General features: G+C 41.6%; 1 protein-coding gene and 2 long non-coding RNA genes across 5 annotated transcripts in view; 2 read left to right on the top strand and 1 right to left on the bottom strand.

Moving 5' to 3' along the window:
• Nucleotides 1-2,351, top strand: part of LOC124428073 — a 3,477-nt gene extending 1,126 nt beyond the window's left edge. The window contains exon 2 of the long non-coding RNA XR_006943074.1: nt 415-2,351. This is a non-coding gene — a long non-coding RNA (uncharacterized LOC124428073). The remainder of the gene's footprint in view (nt 1-414) is intronic.
• The window catches only part of LOC124427967 (probable E3 ubiquitin-protein ligase IRF2BPL), a 21,247-nt gene extending 16,638 nt beyond the window's left edge, over nt 1-4,609 (bottom strand). For 2 of the 3 annotated variants that reach the window (XM_046971492.1, XM_046971499.1), the window contains exon 1: nt 2,392-4,609. In XM_046971492.1, the coding sequence (XP_046827448.1) occupies nt 2,392-3,106 (715 nt within the window). In that variant the 5' untranslated portion in view covers nt 3,107-4,609. The remainder of the gene's footprint in view (nt 1-2,391) is intronic. The other variant, XM_046971474.1, reaches the window with a different exon arrangement.
• On the top strand, nt 4,572-14,515 carry LOC124428062. The gene is made up of 3 exons (XR_006943069.1): nt 4,572-4,636; nt 6,563-11,963; nt 12,819-14,515. It is a non-coding gene; the product is annotated as an uncharacterized LOC124428062 (long non-coding RNA).

Below are 14,515 nucleotides of genomic sequence, written 5' to 3'. Positions count from 1 at the left end.
TATATATATTCATTATAGTTACATATTATATGTAATAATCTATATCACACACAAACACACACACCGATAACTTTTTATAAGTCAAACTTTTCTAAAAATCATAGCTCTCAAATTGTCCTTCTGATTGCCAAATGTCAAAATATATTCCAAATAAAAAAGGAAAAAGTAAAAATAATAATAACAATAATAATAATAAAATAATAATAATAATAATAATAATAATAATAATAATAATAATCATTGTATTACTAATTTTAAAGAATTAATTTTAAAAAGAAAAAGAATTCTTTTCCTCTTTTCCCATTTTATTTTATTTATCTTTTCTTTTTTTTTTTTTTTTTTTTTTGTGAAAGCAGATTGCATACTAGCCGGAAGTGAGACTAAGTACAAGGTTGTTAAATTTTCGGTCCACAGGAAGGAAACGAAGCACCGTTTTTTCTTTGCTTTCGCGCGCGCGTCAATGAGTCCGAGGCTCCCTCCGCGATTACTACGGCCCGTTTCGGTTTTGTTCGGCTATACTCGGTTTGTTTCGACTCCGCTGGACGCACTACGAAACGAGCGCAAGAAAAGGAGGCCGCATTACAGTTATCCCAACTCAGGAGGAGACCGGCAAAATATCAGGGTATACGAGAGAGAGAGAGAGAGAGAGAGAGAGAGAGAGAGAGAGAGAGAGAGAGAGAGAGAGAGATGTGGAGCTGTTTCTGGCGCGTCCTCTACTACCACACAACTACTTACTACCCTACACGTATTGCCGTCAAATGTATTTTCCATCATCGCTAAGCACGAAATATTGTATTCGAAAAATGTTGACTCTGGGTTTCAAAAATGCATCCCCCTCTTTCTCTATTCGATATATTATTTATCAGAATTTTATTGTTTTTCGATATTGAGAAAGATAAGAAAGAAAAAAGAAAACAAAGAAATAATTGGAGAATCTTTTTTTAACAAAACAAAAAAATTCATTTCCGTACCATTGGTTAAAAAAGAGAGAGAAAGAAAGAAAAAAAGAAATTATTTGACATCATTAAAAATTATTATAATATTATCGTAAGACAAAAGAGACAAAAACAGAGTAATCTTGAAATCCTTGATGAATTGAGCGGGCGATTACGAACTGATAAAGATAATAAAGTTGCAACCTGATAAAAGTTGATTCGATATATCGGCGTCGAAGGGTTGTCGTTTCGTTCACGCAATCTGTCGTGTGTGTATATGTGTATGTGTATGTGTTGTGTGTGTGTGTGTTATAAGTGTATGTATGTATACATAATATATTCCGTGGCCAAAAAGATTCGTATATCGAGCGAGACACCGGTCTCATTCATTGGTTCTAAATATACATCGTGACGTCACCCTATTGGACGTCACAACACGAAGTGAGAAAGAGAGAGAAAGACAGAAAGAGAAAGAGAATACTCGGTGTATCTTTTACGGTCGTCCTATCACGTGCTCGACGTACGCCTCTTTTATACGCGTTTGGACGACTGCCGCATATGTACAACACTACGAAGCGATGAAGACGATACGAAGACGAAGACAACAATTAAAATGAAGATTGTTAAAACATAGATGATGATGACGATGAAGACAACGACTAAAACAACAACAAAGGACGACGATAACATGAAGATGAAGATGATTAGGAGTTCCGATGAAAGAGAGGGAAGAGGGAAATGAAATTAAAGAAGGAGTAAGGGGAAGTATAAATACGAAAGAGAGAGAGAGAGAGCACGCACGCACGCACACGAGGGACTTTTAGAACGATTCCTCTGAGAATTCTCTCCTCTAGCAGCAGTAGCAGCAGCAGCAGCACACGCGTGTCTCTCGACATACTTGTGTTATATGTAGTTATTATTTCTCTTTCTTCTACGTAGCATATGGCCATATCGAGAGGCCCCAGGTATATTACATACATATATACATACATATACATACACACTATATATATATATATATATATATATATATATACCATAAAATTCTAAAAATAGAATCGTCGGTCTTGATAAGATTTCTATAATACGTAATTAAAGAAGCATTTGGAAATAAGATAGCGCGACGAGAGGTGGGTGGAGAGTTGGGCAGGAAATTTCAAAAAGGGAGCGAGGAAGATACGAAGATGAACGAGAGAAAAAAGTAATGGTCGTAAAGTACGAACAAAAGATTGTAATAAGAAAGAGAGTAATAGTAATAGTTGTAGTAGTGGAGTAGTAGTAATAATAGTAGTATTTAGTTAGCTATCTAAGTAGAGAGAGGTGGCGGATGGGGGAAAAGATTGGTGAGGAGAGAGAGAGAGAGAGAGAGAGAGAGAGAGAGAGAGAGAGAGAGAGAGAGAGAGAGAGAGAGAGAGAGAGAGAGGATAGGCGCGAGGACGTTGACAGGGAGACTCACCATTGGCCTTGAACGTGGTCGCGGTTTCGAAGCTCGGCGCCCTAACAGGGTGTTTCTCCTTGTTTCTATCGTGAACGTAGCTAACGGCCAAACTGACGGCGGGCAAAGAGTCGCCCCTCGTTAGAGGCGGCCTTACCGGATGTTGATCCTCCAACGATAACCTTTTTTCCGTGTGTTCGTCCTCATCTATCGCCGATATGCCACGCTTCAATTGCGACATACCTCTGTTATGACCTAGGCTCACGTGATGGGCGACAGCGGCAAGGTGGGCGTTAGGAATTCTAACGTTGTTTCCTCTCAATCCATTACCGAGATCATGACCGTCCTCGTGTTGTCTTGATATTTGTTGTCTAGTATTACCGGAATTGAATTCCGTTATAGAGTTCCTGTGATGCAACTGGGAGTAACTTGCGGCAATATTGTGATGCCTCGAGTGTGTCTGACCGGCGTTCTGTATCGATAGAACGTCCAAATTCGGCCCACCATTATGTTCCGTATGACCAGCCGATCTGTAACCCTTAGACGCGGACGGCCTGGCATCTTGAAAACCATGAGCCTTTTTCAATTGTTTTGCCGATTCCAATACTAAATCTATTCTGTCGGCTCCCTCGTAATTAACGCATCCACGGCATACCGGCTCGGAAAAGTCCATGATCATTGCCCAGGGCATTCTGGGTAGGTCGCACAAGTAACACTGCGTTCTCTTTCCCATCATTTTGACGACTTTTCGATATATCCGACGATACCGAAAACTCGTGCCACAATGAGCAAGCGAGCGAGCGAGAGAAAGACAGACAACACACACGCACACAGCACACTCCTCTCCCTCCTTTTATTTTTCCTATCACTACTCACATCCACTTTTCGCTTTCCTTTTCACTCCTCCGTCTTTTTCTCTTCTCTTCTCTTTTTTTCTTTATCTCTCTCTTCCTCTCGCTCCTTCCTTCCTTCTTTCTTTCTTTCTTTCTTTTTCTCTTTATCTCTCTCTTCCTCTGTTTCTCTGTCCTTCTGTTATAATACAAGTCTTACTAGGTTTTCCTGAAGTCTTCGACGAACTCTGGTCGAGCAATATTCTTATTGAACACGTTAAGTAAGTAACTCACAGAAAACCGTATCTAGAGCATGACCCGTTCTATACGTTAGAAGGGAGCAGCGAACACGAAGAACCCTCTTTACGCGCACACTACGCACTCGCGAAAGGATTCCACCTCTGTTCGAGAAGGAACTCCCACGGAAACGTCACTTCGATCTCTCTCCCTCCCACTCCAAACGGCTCGATCTCTCTCCTCTCTCTCTCTCTTTTTCTCTTTCCTTTTCTCTTGGCTGCTCTCTTTGTTCTCTTCTCCTTTCGAGCGTGGATCACTAGCCGTTGTGGAGAATCGGTGGCACGAAGAACGCGACGGATACTGCCCGATTGTCGACAGTAAGTAAGAAAAAAAATTACTATCAAAACTAGTAAAGACAGGGTGGGGGAAGTTGTTTCTTTTCTTTTTTTTCTATCTCTCTTTCACGAATACAAACCGCCAAAAATTAATGGCGGAATAAGAGAGAGAGAGAGGAGATAATGACGACGATGACGATGACGAACTCGCGAAGCAGAAGAAAAAGTTATCTTCCACTAGGGAAAAAGAGAAAAAACAAACAAAAAAAATAGCAAAAGGAACGTGCAAAGAGGGGGAGGGAAGAGAGAACAATGAAAACACAGACCAACGGAGAGCAGCAATACGTGGTTATAACACGAGTTGCGAACAGAGCGAGCGAGCGAGCGCGCGCGCGCGGGCGCGGGCGGATAGTACGTGCGTAGACCGCGTCGCACACCGATTGCTGTGTTGCCTAGTGCTTCTGTATACTGGGCACTACTACTACTACTCCTACTGATCTGATGGTGTAGTAGTGGTACTCCTAGTGCTTCTGCTTCTGCCGCTGGTGCTACTACACGCCGACAACGACGACGAGACGAACGGAGACGAACGCTCGAGAATGCGGCGGTAAAGCGGAGCTACGGGTGTCGCTTCCTCCGACAATCCCCGCTCCCTTCGTCACCCCTACCACCACGCGTCGCCGACGCTGTCGTGCGCTGCGCACGCTCTCTGTCTTCCTCTTCTCCTACTCCTCACTACTGCCACTGTCACCTCCCCCACTACCACCGTTGCCGCCGGCGCACAGTTACCGCCGTCGCCGTCGTCGTCGCCACTACTATCCTCTTCTTCTTTCGTTCACTCGACGCGCGCAGCTACACGAGAGAGTGAGTCCGTTTGCGAATCGCGCTAGCGATTCTTTTCACCGTTTCTAACCCCTGCTCGCCTCACCCCCTCTTTCCCACCCCTTCCTCCACTCTTCTCTTTTCTTCTCCGCTCTCCTCAGTTCGTTCCCTTGAGCATGCGCGCGGCTCCCCTCTTCTCCTTGTTAAACTCGTGGAACGTTCGCGCTTAACCGGCGACCCACCTCGTCGGACCGGTCCACGACTCGACGACGACGACACGACGACGCAACGAAACGAGACGAGACGAGACGGACGCGATGAGACACGACACGACGCAAAACGCGACGCTACGCGAGTACGACGCGCTCTCCGCCAATCGGGTGCTATGGCGTCACATTCTGTGACGTCATAATCGCAAAGAGGCGCAGGCGCGCCAGCAAGCGCCCTAGGCTGACACGTAGCCGGCACCACACACGACCGGGATACGAAGGATGCGATGCGATGCGATGCGATGCGATACGATACGATGCGATGCGATGCGATGCGATGCGATGCGATGCGATGCGATGCGATGCGATGCGATGCGATGCGATGCGATGCTATGCTATGCTATGCTATGCTATGCTATGCTATGCTATGCTATGCTATGCTATGCTATGCTATGCTATGCTATGCTATGCTATGCTATGCTATGCTATTATGCTATGCTATGCTATGCTATGCTATGTTATGCTATGCTATGCTATGTTATGCTATGCTATGCTATGCTATGCTATGCTATGTTATATTATGCTATATTATGCTATATTATGCTATGCTATGCTATGCTATGCTATGCTATGTTATGCTATGTTATGCTATATTATGCTATATTATGCTATGCTATGCTATGCTATGCTATGCTATGCTATGCTATGCTATGCTATGCTATGCTATGCTATGCTATGCTATGCTATGCTATGCTATGCTATACTATGCTATGCTGGGCCGTGCTGTGCTTATTGCTGCTGTTGATAATGTAGAGAGAGAAAGAGAGGGAGAGATAGAAAGAGGGGTTACAAGAAACGACGCGATATACAATAATGCGCATGCGCATTTTCTCACCAGACTTCTTTTCGAGAGTAGGTCTTTTACACGTTCGAGAAAAACTTCTAAAATCCATCGGTTATTGCTTTTTCCTTTGAGTCTTTGCCGACTTTCTCTTTTTCTCTCTCTCTCTCTCTCTCTCTCTTTGCTTCATTTATTCTTTTGGATTGTAATAAATAAATTTGTAAATATATATAATATTCTGTTAACTTGTAAAACGTAATATACGTCGATTCATCCAGCTAATAGACACGAACGAACGAAACTTTATATATTTATTTTTCCTTGAGATAATCTCTCATTCTTATTCTCTTTCTCTTTTTCTCTCTTATAAACAACACTGATTAGTATCATCATTCCGATTACATTCACGAGTGGCGCGATCGTTTATTTGCTTTTTTTTTCCTTCGTCGATAAGAAGAACGAGATAGATAACGATCAATGGAGATTGGAACTTCGTTGTGATAGAATGCATTCATCAGACCACGCGTTATCATTTTCTATGCTATTGCAAACCTTATGAGTTGAGAATTCTCGAAATTATGCAATTGCGCATTTTTCGTTTTTTTTCTTTTTTTTTTTAGTCACAATACACACATATATACATATATATATGTACATATCATATATATCATATATATCATACAAATAATATATACATATACAAATTGAATGTCTCTCTCTCCCTCTTCTCAAGTATATAAAAGATCCTTTCCGGAAGGAATATTCCACGAAATATGTATAAATGTCCGTCATCGGTTCGTTTTGAATGACATCACCCTCTGTATGTGACATCATAACGTAGAACAAGTTAGCAATATATGAAAATTTCCTCGTCGAAGACGTGCTATTGCTATTACCGCCGCTCTCTCTCGTTTGCAGCGATACGGTATCGCGCGTAAGGAAGAAACTTTGCTGGCAGCTGTATACTGTTTAGAATCGAAGAGAAGAAAAAGAAGTGGAAGAGGAGAAGGAGAAGGAAGAGGAGAAGGAGGCCGATAATATCCCTCTCGAACGTCTCTCTTCCTGTCCCCCTCTGACCCTTCTCTCGATCCATTGCTGCTACCTCATCCCTCTCCCTACCTCTTTCTTACTCGTTTCGTGACGACGTAAATAAACGAAGGATCGTTCGACGTCGACATGTGTTTTTATCCTCTCGTTCCTTACACACACGCACATATTAATACAGAGAAAGACATACGTGTATGTATGTACACGCGGTTTTATTTATCATAATATTAGAGCTGCTAAAAGCGAAGATCGCAACTAAAGAAAGGAGAGGAAGAGAGAGAGAGAGAGAGAGAGAGAAAGAGAGATCTAGGGAGCTACTACTCACGCTTCTTACATAGTCCATTTTCATGGTTATCGCAAGAGTTAGCAAGAAAGAGTATAACTTAATCGCACGGGGACGCTTATCTTCAGAAGACTTGAAACGAGTTGTGATAAACGAGAGAGGCCGAAGGCTGAATCAACGTCGAAATCGCGTTTCGAACCGTATAAAAGCCGTACGTACTTACGTACATATATATACATATACACAAATACACACGGTCGCCCGTCGAACCGATCGATAATTTTGGTTTGACCTCTGGATAACTCGAGCACGTGCGAGATATTGGATTCGCTTTGAGAGGAGGAAACAACAGTGGCAGAGCCGATTTTAAACACGGATCAACGTGCCAACACAATTTTCTTGCCTTTTCTCTATCGAGAGAGAAAAAGAGAGAGATTCCTGATAGTCTCTAGTTTCATACAACCCACCCCTACGCCCCGCACTTTTCACGCATTCTTTCTTCTCCCTTCCCTAGAAAATTCTTATCATTTTACGCTTTTACTTTTACCTACCCTTTTCCACCCTTTACAATTTTACTAACCACCATTTTTTATCAACCCATCTTTACCATCCTATTCTATTTCGCTATTTCTTTCTTTTCATCTTTCTCTTGAAAATGTCCGATGAATCAACCTGTTACACATAGTATCAAAAAGTAACATTATTTCTCCCATTTTTTTTTAATATGGTGAAATGATGACGTGTAATAATATTATAAATTTTGCGAATATGCATATACGGAATCGTACCAACCACCAACCAACCCAACCCACCCCATCCCGCTTCACCTTTCCCATTCTCCCCCGCTATCACCCGAGTCGACGAGTTTAGTTGCAGGAAACAACAGAAGCTACTTGTCGAACCGTGTCCCGTCGTAGAGTAAGTTAACTCCTATAGAAGGCACAATATATATGTGTGTGTATACAATATGTATGTACGTACGTACGTATGTATATAGCACGTTTCCCATTGCGTGTCACTGGGTCACTACATTTCGCATAGGGGCAGACTAACGATGGGCTGCTGTTTTTTTCTTCTTTTCTTTTCTCTTATATTTTTTTTCATGTTTTTTTTTTTCATCCTTTACTATCAACGTAAATGCATCTCACGGAATGAATTCCTTCCGGTTTCGTCGAGACGGACTAATCGCCAGACGAACGACGAAAATGAATAACTCGTTGTTCGTAAAGTTTGTTTGGGTGATCAATTTAATCGAGAGAGAAAAAGAGAGAGAGAGAGAAAGAGAGAGAGAATGAAAGATCATACCATCCTATTTTTTCTCTTTTTTTCTTTTTTCAATAATATTAACGAAAAACACGAAGATAAATGACATAGAAATCTAAAATGCCGTTGCAAGTATTATGCAGGAAACAAACATCGGTGTTATCTCGTCTTGTGTGACGTAACCCCGTGTAACAGATACGACGCGATTCGAGATAGAGTGAAAAGAAAAACAAAGAAAGAAAAAAAGAAACAAAGAAACACGATTAAAAGAAAAAAAAAGAGAGTGGAGTAACATAAGATAACACAGATAAAGATTTTAATCGATTAGGATCGAGATCAACCCGAAGAGAGAGCATCGTTTTACCTCCTTTTTTCTCTTTATTTTTTTGTTCTTGTTTTCTTTCTTTTGTTTTGTTTTTCGTACAAGCATATAGAGTCGGCTTCAACGTATGAATGTATATACAGTGTGAATGTATAGTATGAAGTCGAGTCGTACTTCAGGCAAGCCGCCACCGGCTGTCCTTACGTACTCTCGCATGATTCTTAGTGCGTCTCGTGACGTCACCGGCGCAAAACGTGGCAACGTAGCGATAGAAGTACGAGCAGCGTTGCCTGATAGTACGAAGCTTCTGGATTGCGTCGTTCCTAGGTCGTCGTCGTCGCGTCGTTGGTCTATAGTTCGTCAACGATTTCCGTTAAAATCGAACTTTGCTGTTGAGTCTTTCGCAAAGATATTTACTTCTATGTAGATAGATAAAAAGAGATGTATACATACATACATATATATGATATATATAATATATATATATATAGAGAGAGAGAAAGGAAAAGATACGTAATGCCGTGATTCAGTTGACGGTATCGATTTACTACTCTACTCTACTCTACTCTTCTCTCTCTCTCTCTCTCTCTTTCTCTCTCTCTCTCTTTTCTCCCTCTCCTTCCTCCGACTTTCGAAGCGATGACGAACCACAAGCAATGTCGTAGAGAGTGTAGTAGAAACAAGTAAGGAGAAGAGAGATGTGGATAGAGACGATGGCAAAGAAGCAGAAGCAGCGGCAACGGCAATAGCACAGCAGCAGCAGCAGTCTACCCTTGTGTTTGTTCGGTTCTCATGGAAAAGCGCCTCAGGAGACTGCGTACCGGGTGGTGTTGTAGTGGTAGTGGGTAGTAGTGGTGTGGTAGTGGTGACGACGACGATGGTAGTAGTGATGGAGGTGGTAGTAGCGGTGGTGCAGGAGGGTGTGGCGGGTAGAGGGAGAGATAATACCGTTCCGTCACGTCACGGTGCAAGCCGGCCGGAGAAAATCAATCCGGTCGTTCACTACTAACCTTCTGGTAGAACCGCGACGACTCGTGCTACTATCACCGTCGAAAACGTCGCCGCTGCTTCAAGGATCTCGACGCGATATTGACCTGGGGTTGCGTTAGGTTATTCCCGCCGAGGTTCTTGTACCTATCGCTCGAATACCATCCCGACGACTCTTCCTTCTCTCTCTCTCTCTCTCTCTGTCTCTCTCTCTCTCTCTCTCTCTCTCTCATTCTGAATCTCTCATATATATATATCATGCTTTTCTAGCACGAATGCAAAGTCGGATCGTTAGATGTAACGTTGCTAATGAGATTTCCGTTTCGAGTATCAACCCTGTCCCCCTTTGCTCTTGTCCTTGGCCTCGTATCGTCGGTACGAACGGCTAGCGACAAACGCGAGGAGAAAAAGCGCGAAGGATATTATTATTATTGTTGTTATTACTATTACTATTATTATTATTATTATTATTATTATTATTATTATTATTATTATTATTAATATTATTATTATTATTATTATTATTATTATTATTATTGTTATTATTGTTATTATCATCATCAATTCCTGTCCGTTAATTCGATTCGTCCGATTTCAAATCTTTCTTTTCTTTGTTTTTCTTTTTTTTCTTTTGCATTCGTTATTCGTTGCGAAAGCACCGATGACTATCGAGCCAAGTAGAGCGTACGTTCTCTTCCTGTTTCTTTCTACGACCCACGACGCCTTTCGCCTTTTCGTTTGATCAACGTAGAACTTCGCAAAGATCATCTGCTTGATGAAAATTACTAATTCTTTTTTATTCTTTTTCTTTATTTCTTTTCATACGGCTATTAGATCAACGTAGTTGAGGTTAGTGATTTTGAAAGAGTTTTATGTCGTACGATTGTTCGCGTTGATCATCCGCATTGGTGAACTACGTATATGTGTATGTAAGTACGTACGTATGTACGTGTGTATATATATATATATATATATATATATATATATATATATATATATATTTATGTAGTAAAAAGCACAACGAACGGACGCTCGTCCGACAACGTCGACCTAATTCGGTAGGCAACCTACTAGCAACTACAATACGATGACGTCACGAATACGATGGTCGATCTCCGTAAGCAGTCACGGCTAAAAACGCGACGCGTTGTCGGTCCGATCATACGAGCTGTTGTTACATTGGCGCGCGACAATGGCACGGTGTCGTACGTTACATACGTTACGTTTACGTTATGCGCTCTGCGATGTCACGGCGTGACAATGCAACGTATCGAGGACGACAACGAAAGGTTTGAGGAGAGGGGAGAGAGAGAGAAAAACAGACATTAATAGTTTTACTCGATAATAGACAATTCTCTCATTATCATGAATTGAATTATGTTTCTTGAGTATGTGTTGTTAAATCTTTATACACGAATTATTCATTTTGACTTTTACCACGAGGCAGCCAGAAAAATCCACCACCACCATATCGCCGCCGCCGTCGCAGCGGTTCGCCGCCATCATTCAAGATGGCGTCGTTAAACGTAGCGTCGGGAGAAAACGAAAGTAATATAACAGGCATTGCGCCGCTCGCCGCTCAGCCGCTCGTTGAGATAGTGGCTTCTTGCGTTGTTGCATATCTTCTTTCGAGAGAACGATTCGAAAGGAAACGATAACAAACGGCAATAACGTTCTTTTTCAATCGTCCTGTCCTTTTTCTTTCTTATCTTTCCCTCTTCTTTTCTTATTTTTCGTTCTTTTCTTTATCCGTGACGCTGACCGGGGGAGGGAAGAAAGAATGTTACAACTATCTGTCATATATTCCACCGAGTTTACAGGTGTGTTTGTAAACAAACGCAAGGGAAAGGGGAAGAAGGCATTAAACGGCATATAGTTTGAGAGAGAAAGAAAAGGATGAGAGAAGGATGGAAAATCGAAGACAGCTCTTGCGCTCCTGTTGGGTTTCACGTGCAAACCAACATCTTGCATGGCGTTTTGGTTAGGTATCACCTCGTTTATCTCTGGGGGAGAAGAGGGGTACGCTCTGCAAAACCCTCCTCTTTTACGCTTCGTCGCTCTTTCTGTCGTCGTCGTCGTCGTCCTCGTCTTCGTCTCTTTCTCCCTATCCCCCTTCCAACCTCTTCTCCTCTCTCCCTTCAGCTTTTCTCATGACTAACGTGACGTCATCTTATAAGCTCGAAAGAGCGACTACTCCGGAGAGTAGCGGGAAGGAGAAAAGGCACGCAACGTGGCTCGACCAGTCTCACTCCTTCCCCCTCTCTCTCGCCTGACCTCCTCGTCGAACGCAACCATCCCATCCACACATCAACGATGCACACGCTCGACGACGACGACTCGACGACGCACAATGACATCGCTCGCGTGTAGCCGTTGGTTCGACGCTCGGCCGGCTGCTGTTCCCCCTCTCTCTTTCCGTATGTATCCACCACTCTTCCACTGTCATTCTCCCCACCATTCGCGAATCGCGCAACGACCGGTTGGTTCCGCGCCGCGTGCAAACTTTGTCTCTCTCGACTCACCACACCTCTCTCTCTCTCTCTCTTTCTCCCTCTCTCTCTCTTTCCCTCACTCTCTTCATTCGAAAAACGTACCTCCTCCATCGGACGACGTTTTTACGCGACTCGCTCCATCTTTCTTTCTCTCATTCCCGTTCCGTTCACCCGCACAGCGATATAGTCCGTCCTCGCTCTCTGTCTCCTTTTCTTATTCTTCTTTTTCTTACTTTTCTTATACTTCTTCATGTAACAAAACATCTTAGGTACATTTTTCCTGCGCACAGTGAGAAATTGCACAGGGACTCGACGATCATCCAGACGATGCGTTGGAAATAACTTTGTAAACCTTTTCCGGTCCAGTTAATTTTAATTGGTTATATTCAATGATATAAAATAATGCATGGGATATCGAATATATATATATATATATATTCGATATCTTTGATATAACTTGTATACTTTTATACGCCAATATATGCCGTAATCTTGATTATTGCCAACTGTATTTTGCGATCGTAATATTGATCGTTAAAGAAAGAGGTGTATTTATATGAATATTTTTTTTTATATTTACCACATCGCAGTAATAATATCAAAAAGAAGCAACGTTAGTAGAATTGATTGAAATTGGATTTTAATAGACGATGATTGGATTTTAATGGATAATTCTAATAAGAGGTTAAAAATAAAAATGTTTTAACAAAATTTTCTATCGTATCGTAACATAGTCTTCTAAGAGGAGACATCGAAGGTTTTCTTTGTTCTTAAGCACAGTGGGCGATATTAAAGGAAGAAGCACCTGACGAAACCAGCCGGGTTGTCGAGCAGACGGCCAGGCATAGGTAGGCTAGCTGGCAGGCAGGCAGCTCGTGTACGTAACGACGTACCTGCGGCAGGTGAATCGAGTCAGGTGCCTCAACAGATGGGTGCCTTTACTCAAGGAAGCGTTATAAAAGCGGTCTATATCATAAATGTGGGTTAGTAGCGATGACTAATCCTCTCAATGATAGTGAAATATTTTATCGTTTTTCTTTTCTTTGTGTGCGCTTGTGCGCGCGCGTGTATGGGTATTTTTATGCGTGAATACGCGCGTTTTATATAAAAAAAAGCTTAAGTCATATATAAATATAACACAATAAATACAGTACATACAGTACAAATACAATATATATAAAGTACATATGTATATGTATACACATTGTACTTTGTACGTATATGTATATGTATAAATAAATAAATAAATAAGTATATATATCCTTTGAATTACGCCCACTTTTTCGACAAATCAATTTTATAAGAATTCATTGAATATTCAAATATTCGAATATCGGAGCATATTCGATTTTAATAATAAATGAAGTTCAAGGAACGATGAAAGAATCATGAGAGTCTAAAGCATGAACGACCGATAATAAATTCGTATATTTAAAATTATTCCGTTGTCTTTAAAGGTGTTTACCAAACGCGAATAATATATACTCATTCTTCTTCTACTTCTTTTATTTCTTAAGTCTGTTTTCCTTTCCTTTTCTGTTTTGTTATTGTTTTTCTTTTTTCCTTTTCACAAAGAGAAAGAGAGAGAGAGAGAGAGAGAGAGAGAGAGAGAGAGAGAGAGAGAGAGAGAGAGAGAGAGAGAAAGAGAGAGATAGAGAGACACGTGGTACTAGACACATGTATGCACTAGACCGAATGCATCATGAGTTATGAGTACAAACAAGTATTTGCAGTCACGTGTTAGGAATGGGATAATGAAAACGTGACGCGATTATGCATTCTTCCTGTGCTGTCATTTCTCACTTGCTGGATGAGTGGCTCTCTCTTATTCCCCCCTTCTCTCTACATATAGCGAAACAAAGGTACCGGTCTGGGGTCCGTCCGTTCGTCTGTCCGTCCATCCGTCTGCCTGTCCGTCTGCCGTTAATCGCGCGTTTATTTGCAATGTTATACAACTTCTTTTGTTTTTGTTTTTTTCTTTTACGAAATATATAATAACGGTTACAGATGGACAGAAATAAATAAATAGATAGATAGATAGATAGATAGATAGAGAGAGAGAGAAAGAGAAAGAGAGAGAGAGAGAGAGAGAGAGAGAGAGAGAGAGAGAGAGAGAGAGAGATGACCAATCACTTGTAATAGGTTTCTATTTTTAACCTGACTTTTTTCATGTTTTGCTGGCACCTTTTCACGTATCAGAAAAAGTTAACGGTAAGAAGAAACATCACCCAGGAATTAGAATCTCTAAAGTACTGTACTCTCTCTTTCTCTCTGTCTGTCTCTCTATCTCTTTCCCTTTTGTACACATTAAAGGAGAGTAAATTTCTCGTGGTACTCTTCGCAACGATGCTATTTGCGAAATCATTTCATTCGTACTCTTTCTTTCTTCCCACATCGAGCGGAGCAAGGCTGCGGATTCAAGGTCAACTTCTTCTTCCTTCTTTTCTTTTGCATCTCTTGTAAAAGGTGAATCGTCA

The sequence above is a fragment of the Vespa crabro genome, chromosome 1 (assembly GCF_910589235.1).
Source record: "Vespa crabro chromosome 1, iyVesCrab1.2, whole genome shotgun sequence".
NCBI lineage: Eukaryota > Metazoa > Arthropoda > Insecta > Hymenoptera > Vespidae > Vespa > Vespa crabro.
This window is presented reverse-complemented; position numbering and strand designations above follow the sequence as displayed.